We start from the raw sequence: 14,240 nt of genomic DNA, 5'->3' as shown, positions 1-14,240 counted from the left end.
CGACCTGCACGATTAATCAATATTACCATGAACCAATAATATAAAGATTATAAAAATCATAAAATACAATTAACTTTAAAATAAAACATTTATATTTTCTCAACTTTGACCGAACTTATAAACGAATCATTACGGCGTATATTAATTGTTCTCCACTTGATAGTTTGAAGTGGATGTACAAGTTGTACAACAATATTGTGTTACGTCCACCCATAAATCCATGATATTTTATGGGTAGTTATTGACCCCCCTTTACCATCACCATAGTCTTCTCTTCTCCTCCTTCATGACTTCATCTTGTTTACTGGGTCAAATTAATCACAATGCTTAAACTCTCAATTCAATTCCTACAAAATCCAACAAAGATTCCCTTCTTAATTCACCAAAATCCAACCCAAATCTCAAATTAATTAATTAAAAAAAAATGAAACAATTTCAGATTTGCAGCAAACCAACATTCATCTTCTTCTTCTTCTTCTTCATCACGCTTTCAGCTGGTGCAGATATCCCACTGGGGTCCACACTCTCTGCTTCAAACCCAACTCAAACATGGTCATCCCCAAATAACTCCTTCTCTCTCCACTTTCTCTCTCTTAACTCTTCCTCATTTTCACTCTCCATCACCTACGACTCTCTTCCAATTTGGTCCATCTCCGCCGTAGCTGACGCCGCCGCAACCTTCTCATTCTTAGCTGATGGAAACCTCCGACTTCTCTCCGGCGCCGGGAACACTCTCTGGCAGTCCAACACTTCGAATTCCGGCGTTTCCCATGCTACACTCGACGATTCCGGTAATTTCTGTCTCAAAAATCGGTCTAATTTTGTTGTTTGGTCCACTTTTGATCACCCCACTGATACGATTGTCCCATCTCAAAATTTCACTGTTGGGATGGTTTTATCATCTGGGTTGTACTCATTTTCTTTAAACAGAACTGGGAATTTGACATTACAGTGGAATAAAGATATTGTTTACTTGAGCTTAGGGTTGAATGCTACTGTTAGTACTAATTTGAGTAACCCTAGATTAGGGCTTCAATCAATTGGGATTTTATCACTCTATGATGATAACTTATCTGGTTCTGTGATTATGGCTTATGGGAGTGATTATGCTGAATCTGGGAATATTTTAAGGTTTCTGAAATTAGATAGTGATGGTAATTTGAGGATTTACAGTTCTAGTAAAGGAAGTGGGACTTCCATTGTAAGATGGACTGCTGTAAATGATCAATGTCAAGTATTTGGGTACTGTGGTCATATGGGTATCTGTAGTTACAATGATACTAGCCCGGTTTGCGGGTGCCCATCTGAAAATTTCGACCCGGTTGACCCGAATGACAGTAGTAAAGGGTGTAAGTTAAAGAGGGAGATTAGGGATTGTCCTGGTAGTGTAGCAATGTTGCAGATGGATCATACTAAGTTCTTAACTTACCCACCTGAAAATCTGAATGATGTTTACTTTGTGGGTATTTCAGCTTGTAGAGGAAACTGTCTTTCTGGTGGTTCTTGTGTAGGTTCAACTATTTTAGCCGATGGGTCGGGTCAGTGTTATATTAAGACATCGAGTTTCGTTTCTGGGTATCAATCTGCTGCACTTCCTAGCACTTCCTATGTTAAGGTCTGTTCCCCGGTTGAACCAAACCCACCTCCTTCCTCCGAGGAAGGAGGTGGAGGAGGGAAAGGGAAGCTGAGAGGTTGGGTGGTTGCCGTGGTGGTTTTAACCACCCTTGTGGTGTTGATTTTCTTGGAGGGCACCCTATGGTGGTGGTGTTGTAGAAAGAGTCCTAAATTTGGAGGACTTTCAGCACAGTATGCCCTTCTTGAGTATGCATCAGGTGCACCTGTACAGTTTTCATATAGAGACCTTCAACAAGCTACCCTAAACTTCAAGGAGAAGCTTGGTGCAGGTGGGTTCGGGGTAGTTTACAAAGGTGTTCTTGCAAATAAAACGATTGTTGCAGTGAAACAACTCGAGGGTATTGAACAAGGTGAGAAACAGTTTAGAATGGAGGTTGCTACCATTAGTAGCACCCATCATTTGAATTTGGTAAGATTAATCGGGTTTTGTTCTGAGGGAAAACACAGGCTTTTAGTTTACGAGTTCATGAAAAACGGGTCCCTAGATAGTTTCCTGTTTTTTGCAACAGAGAATGATAAAAATGGAAGAGTTTTGAGTTGGGAGAATAGGTTCAGTATAGCTTTAGGTACTGCAAGAGGGATCACTTACCTTCACGAGGAATGCCGGGATTGTATCGTACACTGTGATATAAAACCCGAAAACATTCTCTTAGATGATAACTACTCTGCAAAAGTGTCGGATTTTGGGCTTGCGAAGCTGGTAAACCCGAGAGACCATAGACGGACCTTAACCAGTGTGAGAGGTACAAGGGGTTACTTAGCACCCGAATGGCTTGCTAATCTTCCAATAACATCGAAATCTGATGTTTATAGTTTCGGTATGGTGTTGTTAGAGATAATTAGTGGGAGAAGAAACTTTGAAGTATCAGATCAAACAGATAGGAAGAAGTTTTCTAATTGGGCTTATGAGGAATTTGATAAGGGGATTGTGAAAACTATACTGGATAGAAAGATTGCTGATTCTGATGTGAATATGGATCAAGTTACACGAGCAGTTAAAGTTAGTTTTTGGTGTATACAAGAACAACCGTCTCAAAGGCCGATGATGGGGAGAGTTGTGCAGATGCTTGAAGGGATAATGGAGATTGAAAAGCCACCACCACCGAAGGCGGTTCACGAGGGTTCAATTAGTGGGACTAGCTTGAATATGAGTAGTAGTATTAGTGCTCTTTCTACATTTGCAACTTCGGCTCATGGTGGTCCGTCATCATCATCGTCGTTCCAAACTCCGGTAGCTCAATCTTCTATGAGTGTTGAGAGGGCTAGTTCGTCTCTTATTCATAGAGAGACGACATCCTCGTAATTAGACCTGTCAAAAATCGACCCGACACGAAAACCGACCCGACCCGACCCGAAAACCGAACTGAAAATATGGGTCTTGAACAAGATTTTGTGACCTGTAACCCGATTTTGTCTGAGCCCGAACAACCCGAAAAGTAATGGGTCAAAACCCGAGTTCATCTCTTATTCATAGAGAGACATCATCCTCATAGTAGACTGTGAGTGTTTTTGTAACCTTATTAGTAGTTAAAATCTTGTTTAGTTAAAGGTATTCTTGTATGGGGGATTGTAATCATGTTTATGTATGACTTAATTGTTTGATTCAATTGTTGTAAATCCTTTGCTATATCAAATTATCAATGCTAATGTATTATGCCAACTTCTTGTTCTTATCCTGTACTGAAGAATTGGTCAGAGATTCAGAGCCTCATATCTCAGATGTTTATGGATGGTTTTCAGTGTGAATGTATTGTATAAGTGTATAACTAATCATGTTTATGAGTGGAATTGTATGTGTATGAATTTGACTTTGGTGCATCCACGAGGACCATAACTCCATCCGGTAGGTACGATGCCCGATGCTCAACCCGGCTGGCACAAAAAAACCGCCCCTGCACGGGCACAGAGTCATGGGCCCTGGGCGGGGCCTCAGCTACATTTTTTTGAAAGCACAAGGCATGGATCAGGACATGGGCCTGACCTCTATTTTAGAAATTTTCAGTCTGGCCCGTTAAAATGGGCTTAATATTGGTCGGGCATGCTCAGGTCATATCTTGTGGGCTGACCACCTGAACCCCATTTTAGAATTTTTCAGCCTGGCCCGTTAAACGGAATTTTTTCAGCCCGACCCGTTTATATGGTCGGGCCTGTTCAGGCCATGTCTTGTGGGTTCGTCCCGAAATTCAGCCCGACCCACATCCATTCTTTAAACGGAGGGAGTAAATCCGAGTATAAAAATAACCATAGCATATCATTCTCTTTACTTAGGCATCGATTCTAAATCCTTAACATCTCGACAAAGAGGATAAAGTTATGTGCCTAGAATTAGCTATATGTTACGCTTTATTTATGCAATTAAGGCTAAGTAAACTAGCAAAAAGAGCACTTTGTCTTTGACTCTTGGTTAAGATGCCATTTTCAGTTAATTATAAATTAAGTGTGCATATTATACCTAACCTCACCAATTAGTGGATATAATAACATTACTTCTTTGTTCCTCCGTTTCTTTATGTTCTTCCTATTTAGACTATGCACATTCGCAACATTTTTAATCAGTTATGTCTTTGATTTCGTATTAGTAAAAACAATAAAACTTCGATATCATTTAGTGAGATGAATCAAATAGGATCTCACATAAGACATAATTAATTATGTTTTTTTCTTATATATTTGATACCACGTATAAATTCGTATATTCCCTCAAATTCTAAACAGTTGTAAAATTCTAACATGAATAACATTAAGAAACGGAGGGAGTTACTTCTTTAATTTTAGGCTTTTAGCATGTCGATTGGACCATCATGAAAGCAATCCATTGTCAATTAATAATTATTTACAATTAATTAAAGTTTCTTAAATTTCTGAATCTAGCTTCATTTCTAGCCTTTTGCCAAAAAAAGCTTCTGTCTTTTCTATTTTTTATAATTAAGATATGGCAATTAATTAGTGTATGTTGTATTTAAATTGTTGTGTTTGGTTAGAAATAAGATTAGGATATGTTGATACCTACTTAAGCCTCATTAGTCATTATCGATATGACATATCTTAAGTATGGTTGTTTTTCTATCCTGAAAGAAGTTCAAATATCCCTTAAAAAAATATATTTAAATATAAGATTGAAGTGAGATCAATTTTTTTTAATGCTTCAAACTTTGTAGGCTAATACACTTCATTTATCTAAATTCATTTAAGTTAAAATAAGGCGACCGAGTACATCAAGTGTTTAAATGAGATAAAATTTAGTGCATGTGATAGGACTAGTGTACAACAAATAAAGATCTTGGCATAGTAGCAAAAATAAAGATTATATAGTTGTATAAAAACTCCGTACAATACATATTCGATTCCCTTTTGAGGACTAAGACAATGGTGTAACACTAAAAAGGAATGAAATAGAAAAAAAAAAAGGCAACAGATTAGGAAACAAATCAAGAAAAATAAGAAAGAGTTCTAAAATCTTACTATTACTTAAGTATATAAAAACTTAACCATCAATAGAGTTTATGGCTTCATAATATTGTAACCTCAAAATTTAATAGTACTCCGTACAAGTTATCATTAGAGATGTGTTTAAGTGCAATATTTTAAAAGAAAACCATTCATTTAGACCCTGTTCTTATAGACTTATAAGTTATTTTCAATTACATAATTCTAACTCAAGTCCACTAAATTCAATTTGGATTGGCTCGAGGCACATCACAACCCAATACAAAAAAATCCATCAGGATATGGGCATGGAAAAAAAAGACACAATCCGACCCCACTATAAAACACGTTAAATTAATTGCAATTAAGCTTTAGGCATACAAGCACAACACGATATGACACAACCAATGATGTCTTGGCCTAGTGGTTAAGACTGAGGGCCTGTGTACAATAGGTCTCAGGTTCGAATCCCCCGCCCCCATTTGTAATTTATATTGCCCTTGTGGCTCATTCGCACCAAAAAAAAAAAAAAAAAACAACACGATATGACACAAAACTAATAGATTTGGCGTGGGTCAGACCTATTCATGCTCAAAACACACGGTGTCGATTCAAAGCACAACCCGACATGACCCAAAACTATTTTTACATATCCAATTATCCATATCCAGAACCCACTCTCCTTAATCACAAAACTGGATCATCATATTGATTACTCAGTTTTTCTTCTGCAAATCTGCAGTCTTCTGTCTTCTCTTCTGTAAACGCCACCAGTCTTCCCCTAAGCTGTCACAGTCGCCGCCATTTACAATCTTTTATTTTTTTTCTTGCAAAAGTAAAAAAAAAAAAAAAAAAAAAAGTCCACTCAGTTTCCTGCAATAAATTGACCCCTTTATGTCAGCAGCTATATAAACTTGTTGCCTTAATAACTTCACTATTTTAGCTCACTTTCCTTCTTCCCTCCATTTTCCAACCCTTCATTTTCTCTCTCCTCTTTCACCTCCCTAATCAAAATCAAAAGTAATATAAAAAAAAAAAAATCAAAACTTGCTCAACTTTAGGTTTCATTTCATCCTAAAAATCTTTAAAAATGTCAGAAAAAGACCCAGATTTCTCCTCCCACAAGCACCCTTCTTCTTTCCAGGTACAAATTCACTCAATTTCCTCATGTTTTTTCATTAAAGACTCAACCTTTATGTATTAAGCAGTACACACTTTTCTAGGGTGTCCCTGTTTTTTTTCACATTCATTGAATTTTTTACAATTTCCTCATGTTTTTTCATTAAAGACTCAATCTTTAGTTATTACTGAGTACTCCCTCCATCCCCATTTGTTGTTCTTACATACTTTTCTAGTTTTCTAGGGTAACCCCTGTTTTTTTTCCCACATTTTCATTGATTTTTTAACAATAAGTTCCTATGTTTTTTCATTAAAGACTCAACCTTTATGTATAAAAGAGAACTTTACATAGTTTTCTAGGGTATTCCCTGTTTTTTTTCCACATTTTCATTGATTTTTTTAACAATTATTTCCTCATGTTTTTTCATTAAAGACTCAATCTTTAGTTATTCATACTTTTCTAGGGTATCCCCTGTTTTTTTTCATTCTTCCAATTAATTTTTTCAATTTTATTTACACAGGTTATAGAAGAATTGAAGGAATTATGGGGGATGGCATTCCCAATAACAGCAATGAACTGCTTAGTATACATAAGAGCAGTAGTTTCAGTCCTCTTCTTAGGAAGATTAGGAAGTTTAGAGCTTGCAGGTGGGGCCCTCTCAATAGGGTTCACCAACATAACAGGGTACTCTGTTTTAGTGGGTTTAGCATCCGGGCTTGAGCCCGTTTGTTCACAAGCCTACGGGTCACAAAACTGGGACCTACTCTCACTCTCTCTCCACCGTATGATCTTCATCCTCTTCCTTGCAATCATACCCATCAGTTTCCTCTGGATCAATCTTGGGCCCATCATGATCTTTTTAGGCCAAGATCAAGAAGTTACAGCAATGGCTGCCATGTACTGTATCTTCTCCCTCCCTGATTTGTTAACCAACACTTTCTTACAACCTTTGAGGGTTTATCTAAGGTCACAGCAGGTGACAAAACCCATGATGTGGTGCACTCTATTGGCTGTGATCTTCCACGTGCCATTGAACTATTGGTTGGTGATGGTTTTGGGGTGGGGGGTAAAAGGGGTGGCTGTTTCTTCTGTGGTGACAAACTTGAACATGGCTGTTATGTTGGGGGGTTATGTCTGTTTTAAGGAGAAAAAACAGAATCAGAATCAGATGATGAAGATGATGAAATGGTGGAATTGGGGTTTGAAAGGTGTTGGGGTTGAAGGGTTGAAGCCATTGTTGAGATTGGCAATACCAAGTTGTCTTGGGATTTGTTTAGAATGGTGGTGGTATGAAATTGTGACAATACTTTCAGGGTATTTGCCTAATCCTAAAGTTGCTGTTGCTGCTACTGGGATTATGATTCAGACTACAAGTCTTATGTATACGGTTCCTATGGCCTTGGCTGGTTGTGTTTCTGCTAGGGTATGTCCCTTTTTTCTTTTAACTACATATTGCTTTTTATGAGTTTATGTGTGTTGTTCTATATTAATTGGACTCGGATATCCATATTGGACAGGGGTACGTATCCAAGTGTCTAATACGGGTATTTTGTGAAAAAAATTTGCATGATTTTGGTCTAAAATCAAGTGTCATACCCATGTCCGAGTGTGGTATTTTAGGTAAAATGAAGAGTCGAGGTAACAAAGGTGTTGTTTTGAATTGTGGATTGAGTACGTAGCGTCATATCTCGTTGTCATTTTGTGTAATTGCCCTAACTTGATGGGGGGTGTGGAAAGTTGTCAAGTGAAAGGAGGGGGTGATTTGCATGTAAACATTTTCACTAGTATCGGTAAGGATTCGTATATTTGGACCTCACTAGACCTACCTCGGATTAGCCGTGGTTTGCTTTCGTGTCAAGGGTGAATTATAATATTAATTTTAACGCAATCGGACGAAAGAATCATGTTGGTATAATTCTTTGAATATGTAAGATTGTTGGTATAGGAAATTAAAAAAAGAAATGCATTGTATGGATTATACAAAATAGAAGGGTTCAATGAATTATTGTCATTTTGGCCTTATTTCTTTATCAATTTGATACTATATGTTGGCCAATGATTCTTTTGTTTAATAATATGGTGTAAAATATTAATATTTTATACGAATGCTTCGTATTAGAGTATGAATTATGCTCGAAAATCTCTTGATTAATTGAGTTTGGATGAATTGTATGGAGACTTGATCATGTTTCTTGTTGAGTGAATGTTGGTTATTGTTGAAAACCAACAATAACAAACACTAAAAGTTTTGAAGAATTAGTTCAAATCTGTTTAATTAACTAAGATACGGGCGATAATCGCAAATTAAGAAAGAATTAGCACAGTTGAGTGTAATTCACTTTGAGTTTGGGACCATTAATTAGGGGAAAGAATAATTGGTGCATAGGATTAGTTTAGTGTTGTATGCATGCTACTGTGCAAACTTTAGGGAACAGTTAACCGCATAGTATGGTATTATATATCAATTGAATTGTTTTTTTGCCTTGTCATGCTTTTTGTTTGTTGTGCTTATTGTTTAGTGTTATAGGAGTACAAATAAGTACTACTAGCTTATAGGAAAATGATCAAAACCCAACAAGTTATGGGGTTATGGGTATGGACCTATCTCTAGATTGATGGATATCAATCTCAAGAATGTTGTTCACTTGGAAGAATAACAGATTTACGTTACGGATCCTCTGTCTCACTCTGTATCCCGTCTTTCAATCTCAATGTTTTGTTTTGGAGGTGATCAAAATTCGGGACGGGTCGGACTTTATCACAAAAAATTATATCCAAACCCATCAATTTGATGAGGGTCGAAACGGGCCTTTTGGGCCGTGTTCGTCTAAAAATGCATATTTTAGGCTACCTAAACCCATACTTTTGGGGTCGGGTCCGGTCGGCCAGCGGACCGGGCTACAGTTGATCAGGTCTATAATTTGTTTATGTTTCCCGTCAACTTAAATATCCTAGATTGTTCACTTTAAAGTTTAAAGCAACAGGAGGAAGTCTTGGACACATGTGGCTTGTAATTTGTACCCGCTAATTTGATATTGGTACTAACACTAGTATGGTATTGGTATACTAATACATTGCTAAGAAGTACCAATACAAATTATTTGTGTTATTGGTATTGACATATGCTGTGTTGGTACTAAAAATAATTATATTTGAGTCACTTGTGTCCATATGGACACAAGCCACTTGAGGTTTAGCAATCCTCAAAGTAACAGTATGGCAAAAATGATGATTATATATCAATATATGGGTCCTAAGATGAATGAAACTTAGCTTTCAATACACTAAAAAGATCTTGATTATGATTGAAAGTTAGTACAATGGAGAAGAAAAGATATGTAGTACACATATTACTTCTATCTAGATTTAGTTGTAACTTCTAACATTACTCGTTTATATTGCATTATCAATGTGATGATTAATATCAAAAAGTTCCTTGTCTTATATCAACTATTACTTGATTCCATCACTAGTAAATATTTGCATAGGTCAGCCATGAAACATGGTGGGAGAAATCAAGTGAGAAGAAATCTCAAGGAAAATACTTTAGTAGTAGTAGTAGTCCCCCATCCACTACTATTGATGCGGTGACCAAACATCACAACCAACTAAAAAACTAAACAAAGTGGTCTAATACTATACCATTTCTCATGTCACCAACATATTTATGTAAGGACACTTGTAACTTTAGTTAGTAGTAGTTTATAAAGGACCAATTGCAATTTATATAGGCTTGACGTAATGCTATTCTATTAACTATTGTTGTTTAGAAGATCGTATCTTCTTAAAAGTGTTCTAATAGAGATTATCCATATCTATATCCATATCCATGCTTGGTAGTTTTCCATGGGTGGATTTACTACAACGAGTTTTTTTTTTTTACTGTTATAGTAACACTACATGACAATCTTAATCTCTCGTGTGTTCCCGGATGTGATATTTGTTTAAAAGTGATCTAATAGGAGATTATCTATATCTATATCCATATCCATATTCATGCTCGGTAATTTTCAAGGGGTGGATTTACTAGCGTTACATATCCGAGTTTTTTTTACTGTTATAGCAACACTACACGACAATCTTAACCTCTCGTATGTTCGCATGTAATGTTTGTTTTAAAGTGTTCTAATAGGAGATCATCCATATCCATGCTCGGTTATTTTCGAGGGGTGGATTTGCTACTTTGTTAGCGTTACATGTCCGAGGTTTTTTTTTTGTTTTTTTTACTGTTATAGTAACACTACATGACAATCTTAACCTCTCGTATGTTCCCGATATAATATTTGTAATTCCTTTGTTTGTATCTTTTTGTTTTTTGTAAAAGATGTAAGTACCAATGAGTGCAGGTTGGGAATGAGCTAGGAGCAGGAAGACCATACAAAGCAAGGCTAGCAGCAATGGTAGCATTAGGGTGTGCCTTTCTAATTGGTATCATGAATGTTATATGGACAGTAATTTTCAGAGAAAGTTGGGGTAAACTCTTCACACCTGACAACAGTGTTACATTCCTGGTTGCTTCAGTCATGCCCATAATGGGACTATGTGAGCTAGGAAACTGTCCACAAACTACAGGCTGTGGCATCCTACGTGGCACGGCCCGGCCCGCTGTGGGGGCCCGAATCAACCTAGGCTCTTTCTACTTTGTGGGGACCCCTGTTGCTGTCGGGTTGGCTTTCGGGCTTAAAGTTGGGTTCAGCGGGCTTTGGTATGGGCTTTTGGCCGCGCAGGCGGCGTGTGCAGTGTGGGTTCTGCATGCTGTGTTGGGATCAACTGATTGGGAAGGTGAGGCTTTGAAGGCTATGAAATGCTGTGAAGGAGCTGAGATGAGCAAATCTTGTAATAATAATCATAATAATAGTGAGAAAACAGGGTTTTTGGATTGTCAGAAATTAGAGGGTAATAATAACAAAATCAACAATAATTTGTGATTTTGAATGTCAAGAAAATAGAAATAAAAATCAAGGAAGGTGGATAAGATGGATTTTGTGGGGGAAGAAATGATTGAATCCAACATGTTGGTTGTTTGTAAGAGGAGATCTGATGATATTGTAATTTGTAGGGTTAATCTCTAATTTTGATGTGGCCCAATCCACAGAAGAGTCTCTTTGAAGCTATCTGTGGTAGAGAATCTGATGATATTGTAACCTGTCGGGCCGGACCCGAAAAATTTGCCCAAACACGTAAATTTTTGGGTCGGGCCTCTAATCATCTCGCGTTATCTTATCCTAACGCGAAGTCTTAATCTGTTAAGATGTTGTCTACATTTATCGCTAAACTTTGTAATATTTCGATGTCTCTTATTCTAATAACAATGTGATCATACTCTAATTTTGAGGTTTAGAGAAGTAAATATTTTCTTTGCGTTTACCTTTTTACCAACGTGTCGTGTTTTGTCATGCTGGTATAATCTTCACCAGTGAAGGATTCATAGTTCGAGTAACTTTCTGCATCGAACCAAAACGACAATCGTTAGTAAGATGAACCAAGAAGAAAGCAGATAATTAGAGTGACACATTATTTTCAGATTGTGACATCTCAAAAAAGAAATATAGTACAAGTAGTAATATAATGAGAGTGCTTTTCAATGTTGCTTTTCACCAGCAACTAATTATGAGTATCATTGTACAAAAGCAATGGGATTCAATAATCAGTCTGATTATCCAACTAATGATTTGCGGCTAAAAAATGAAAAGTGGGAAGTGCGCATATCTTTGATGCTAAACCCTGAAATATGCTGGTAACATAGTACAGGACCACAGGGGGTCATCTGTGTTGGCATTCCTTTAGGATTTGGGTGCTTATTTCATTCTTCGTATTAGATTAGAATATTAAAATCAGATTAGATCGACCAGACAAGAAAAAGCAAAAAGTCAACCAGACTAGTCCAGATCAGACCATACCAGAAAGGCAAAAACTAGAAAAATCAGACCAGACCAGGTGAAGAAAACAAGGCCTGATTCTTAACTATGTTGAAGATCTAGTTGATCGGAAGTCAAGAATGTGGTCCGGAGGACAAACAGAAGTTACCCCTGGATCCAAGGGCATGCCTAGATATCGGGTTTCAGAACGGAGCTGGCTAGGTAGTTTTAGATAGGGTGGTCAAGCTTAGGTACGTGTATACCTTATTGTTTGAGATGGAAGAACAAACTAACTAGTAGTTACACTATCAATCTGGCAAACTAATCGCGTTTAAAAGCAAAAAAACAGTTGTTTGTTTCATACAGAATATGATGGGGGAGAATAGATGGCATCTAATCTAAATATCCTGTGGATAATCCTTCACTAATCGTTTTCAAACAGGAAAAACAAAGTTTATTTTGCTTATTTTTTTTCTGCACTAATTGTACATCAATTGTCACTTAGGCTTTGTTCTATTCACCTTATTCTTATTGCTTATTAGATCAGACCAGAAAAAGCAGACAACATAACGAATCAGAAAAAGCAAAATACACTCGCAAGACAACATTCAAACCATACCAGAATAGAATAAAAACTAGAAAAATGAAACCACAACAGGTAAAGAGAACAGAACCTTAAGTCAGTAAGAAATTGCATCATCATGCAAAATGTACAGAAACATGCTTTTTTTATCATATCAAATTTATGCGCCAAATCTCAAGTGTCCTGCTCAATACTTAGAAATCTCAAGTGCATTCTCCACCGTCCAAAATCTTGCAGAAAGAAATAAGCTGTACTAGTTTACTTTCACCTTTTGGCAATCTTATTATTGACTGATCTTAGCAAGATAATCAGAATATTTAGCCTAAAAGTTCCAACATAACACAAAAGCTCACAAAATATGGCAAGAAACAAGAAGAACTTTATGTTGTACCAATGATCCTACAGTTTTGTGGGTCTATGGTGAAAAGAACAATTCAAGGCTTTCCCAACTTTATTTTCTTCAGGATTCTGAAAAAAAAAAAAAAAAGAAGGGTAACAATTGTAACAACCATGTTAGAAACTACAGTTGAACTAAGATGTGCCTTTAAGGAGCGGGAGAGTCATCCTTGTTTCGGGATTTTTCATCCTTCGATAAATTTGCCCTCACGTGAATTTTTCATCCCGAGGCCCAATCCGACCCTGAACGAAAAAAGCACGGCCCGGCATGAGCATGAAGTCGTGGGCCGGGGCATATTTATTTTGGAAAAAGCACAACAAGGCACACTAAACTTTACATTTGGCTTAGGGCGGACGGCCCGGCCCGGCCCGATCGCCCGTGAACATGTGCTCTATTTCAAAAAATTTGGCCCAATCTGGGCTGATGCAGAGTGGGCTTGGTGTGGACCAGGCTTGTTCTGGCCCATGAACTGTGGGCCCGGCCCAGACAGGCCCACAATCATCTTTACCCTCACGGTATTATATGGCCCTACTATAGTGATATGGTACTCGCTCCTTTCATTTCACTGTCTCTACACTTCGACTTGTGTACGGACAATTGACACTTGACAGTTATTATGGACCAGAAGCATTTGAATTTTCATCAAAATAGCGTCCTAGACTCCTAATACCATAGTTATAGAGATATCACAAGGACTACGAAGATCATGTCAACGCGCATGTCATTCATCTTTTTATAAGGGGAAACCGGAGAGGGTCGATATCAGTTTTATCAGGAAATTGATTGCTTGGACACAGTTGATCCGTCATCCGTACATGTCAATCGTTATCCACCAACAGTTTTACATTTACATATATATTACTTCACAGAACATATTGGTGCTATGAACATCATATTTCCAGTTAAAATAAGCTAAACAAAGCAATAATATACAACTACAAGAAATCTTTTTTTTAAAAAGACAAAAAGGTGGAAGAATTAGTACCTGATGAAATATAACAAATCTCCAATTTGTACGGAAGACCTAGATTTTCTGAAGGGACCACTGTTTTCTGAAGGCAAAGCCATCATCTGCATATAATGTTAGTGAAAGTCACAGTCATATTCAGCCTAAAATGCATAATGATTCTTCAACCACAAACAGTGGCAGCCAACACAAAGGCACAAAGCTAAAGATCTGTCACACTTCTTCCTGATTAATCAAATCAGGATTTTCCCACC

The 14,240-nt window shown here is 37.3% G+C and overlaps 2 protein-coding genes across 2 annotated transcripts; both read left to right on the top strand.

Moving 5' to 3' along the window:
- The first annotated feature begins 213 nt into the window (after positions 1-213).
- Positions 214-3,381, top strand: LOC110788155 (G-type lectin S-receptor-like serine/threonine-protein kinase At1g34300). Its single transcript, XM_021992821.2, has one exon. The coding sequence runs from the start codon at positions 425-427 to the stop codon at positions 2,936-2,938; it is 2,514 nt and encodes an 837-aa protein (XP_021848513.2). The 5' UTR covers positions 214-424; the 3' UTR covers positions 2,939-3,381.
- A 2,599-nt stretch (positions 3,382-5,980) lies between these two features.
- Positions 5,981-11,556, top strand: LOC110788243 (protein DETOXIFICATION 54). The gene is made up of 3 exons (XM_021992915.2): positions 5,981-6,205; positions 6,702-7,604; positions 10,528-11,556. Exons 1-3 carry the CDS (start codon positions 6,152-6,154, stop codon positions 11,107-11,109), a joined length of 1,539 nt encoding a protein of 512 aa, XP_021848607.1. The 5' UTR covers positions 5,981-6,151; the 3' UTR covers positions 11,110-11,556.
- The last annotated feature ends 2,684 nt before the right edge of the window (positions 11,557-14,240 follow it).

Source organism: Spinacia oleracea, chromosome 2 (genome assembly GCF_020520425.1).
Source record: "Spinacia oleracea cultivar Varoflay chromosome 2, BTI_SOV_V1, whole genome shotgun sequence".
NCBI classification, from domain to species: domain Eukaryota; kingdom Viridiplantae; phylum Streptophyta; class Magnoliopsida; order Caryophyllales; family Amaranthaceae; genus Spinacia; species Spinacia oleracea.
The sequence above is the reverse complement of the archived record's forward strand: the minus strand, read 5'-3'. Positions and strand labels throughout refer to the sequence as shown.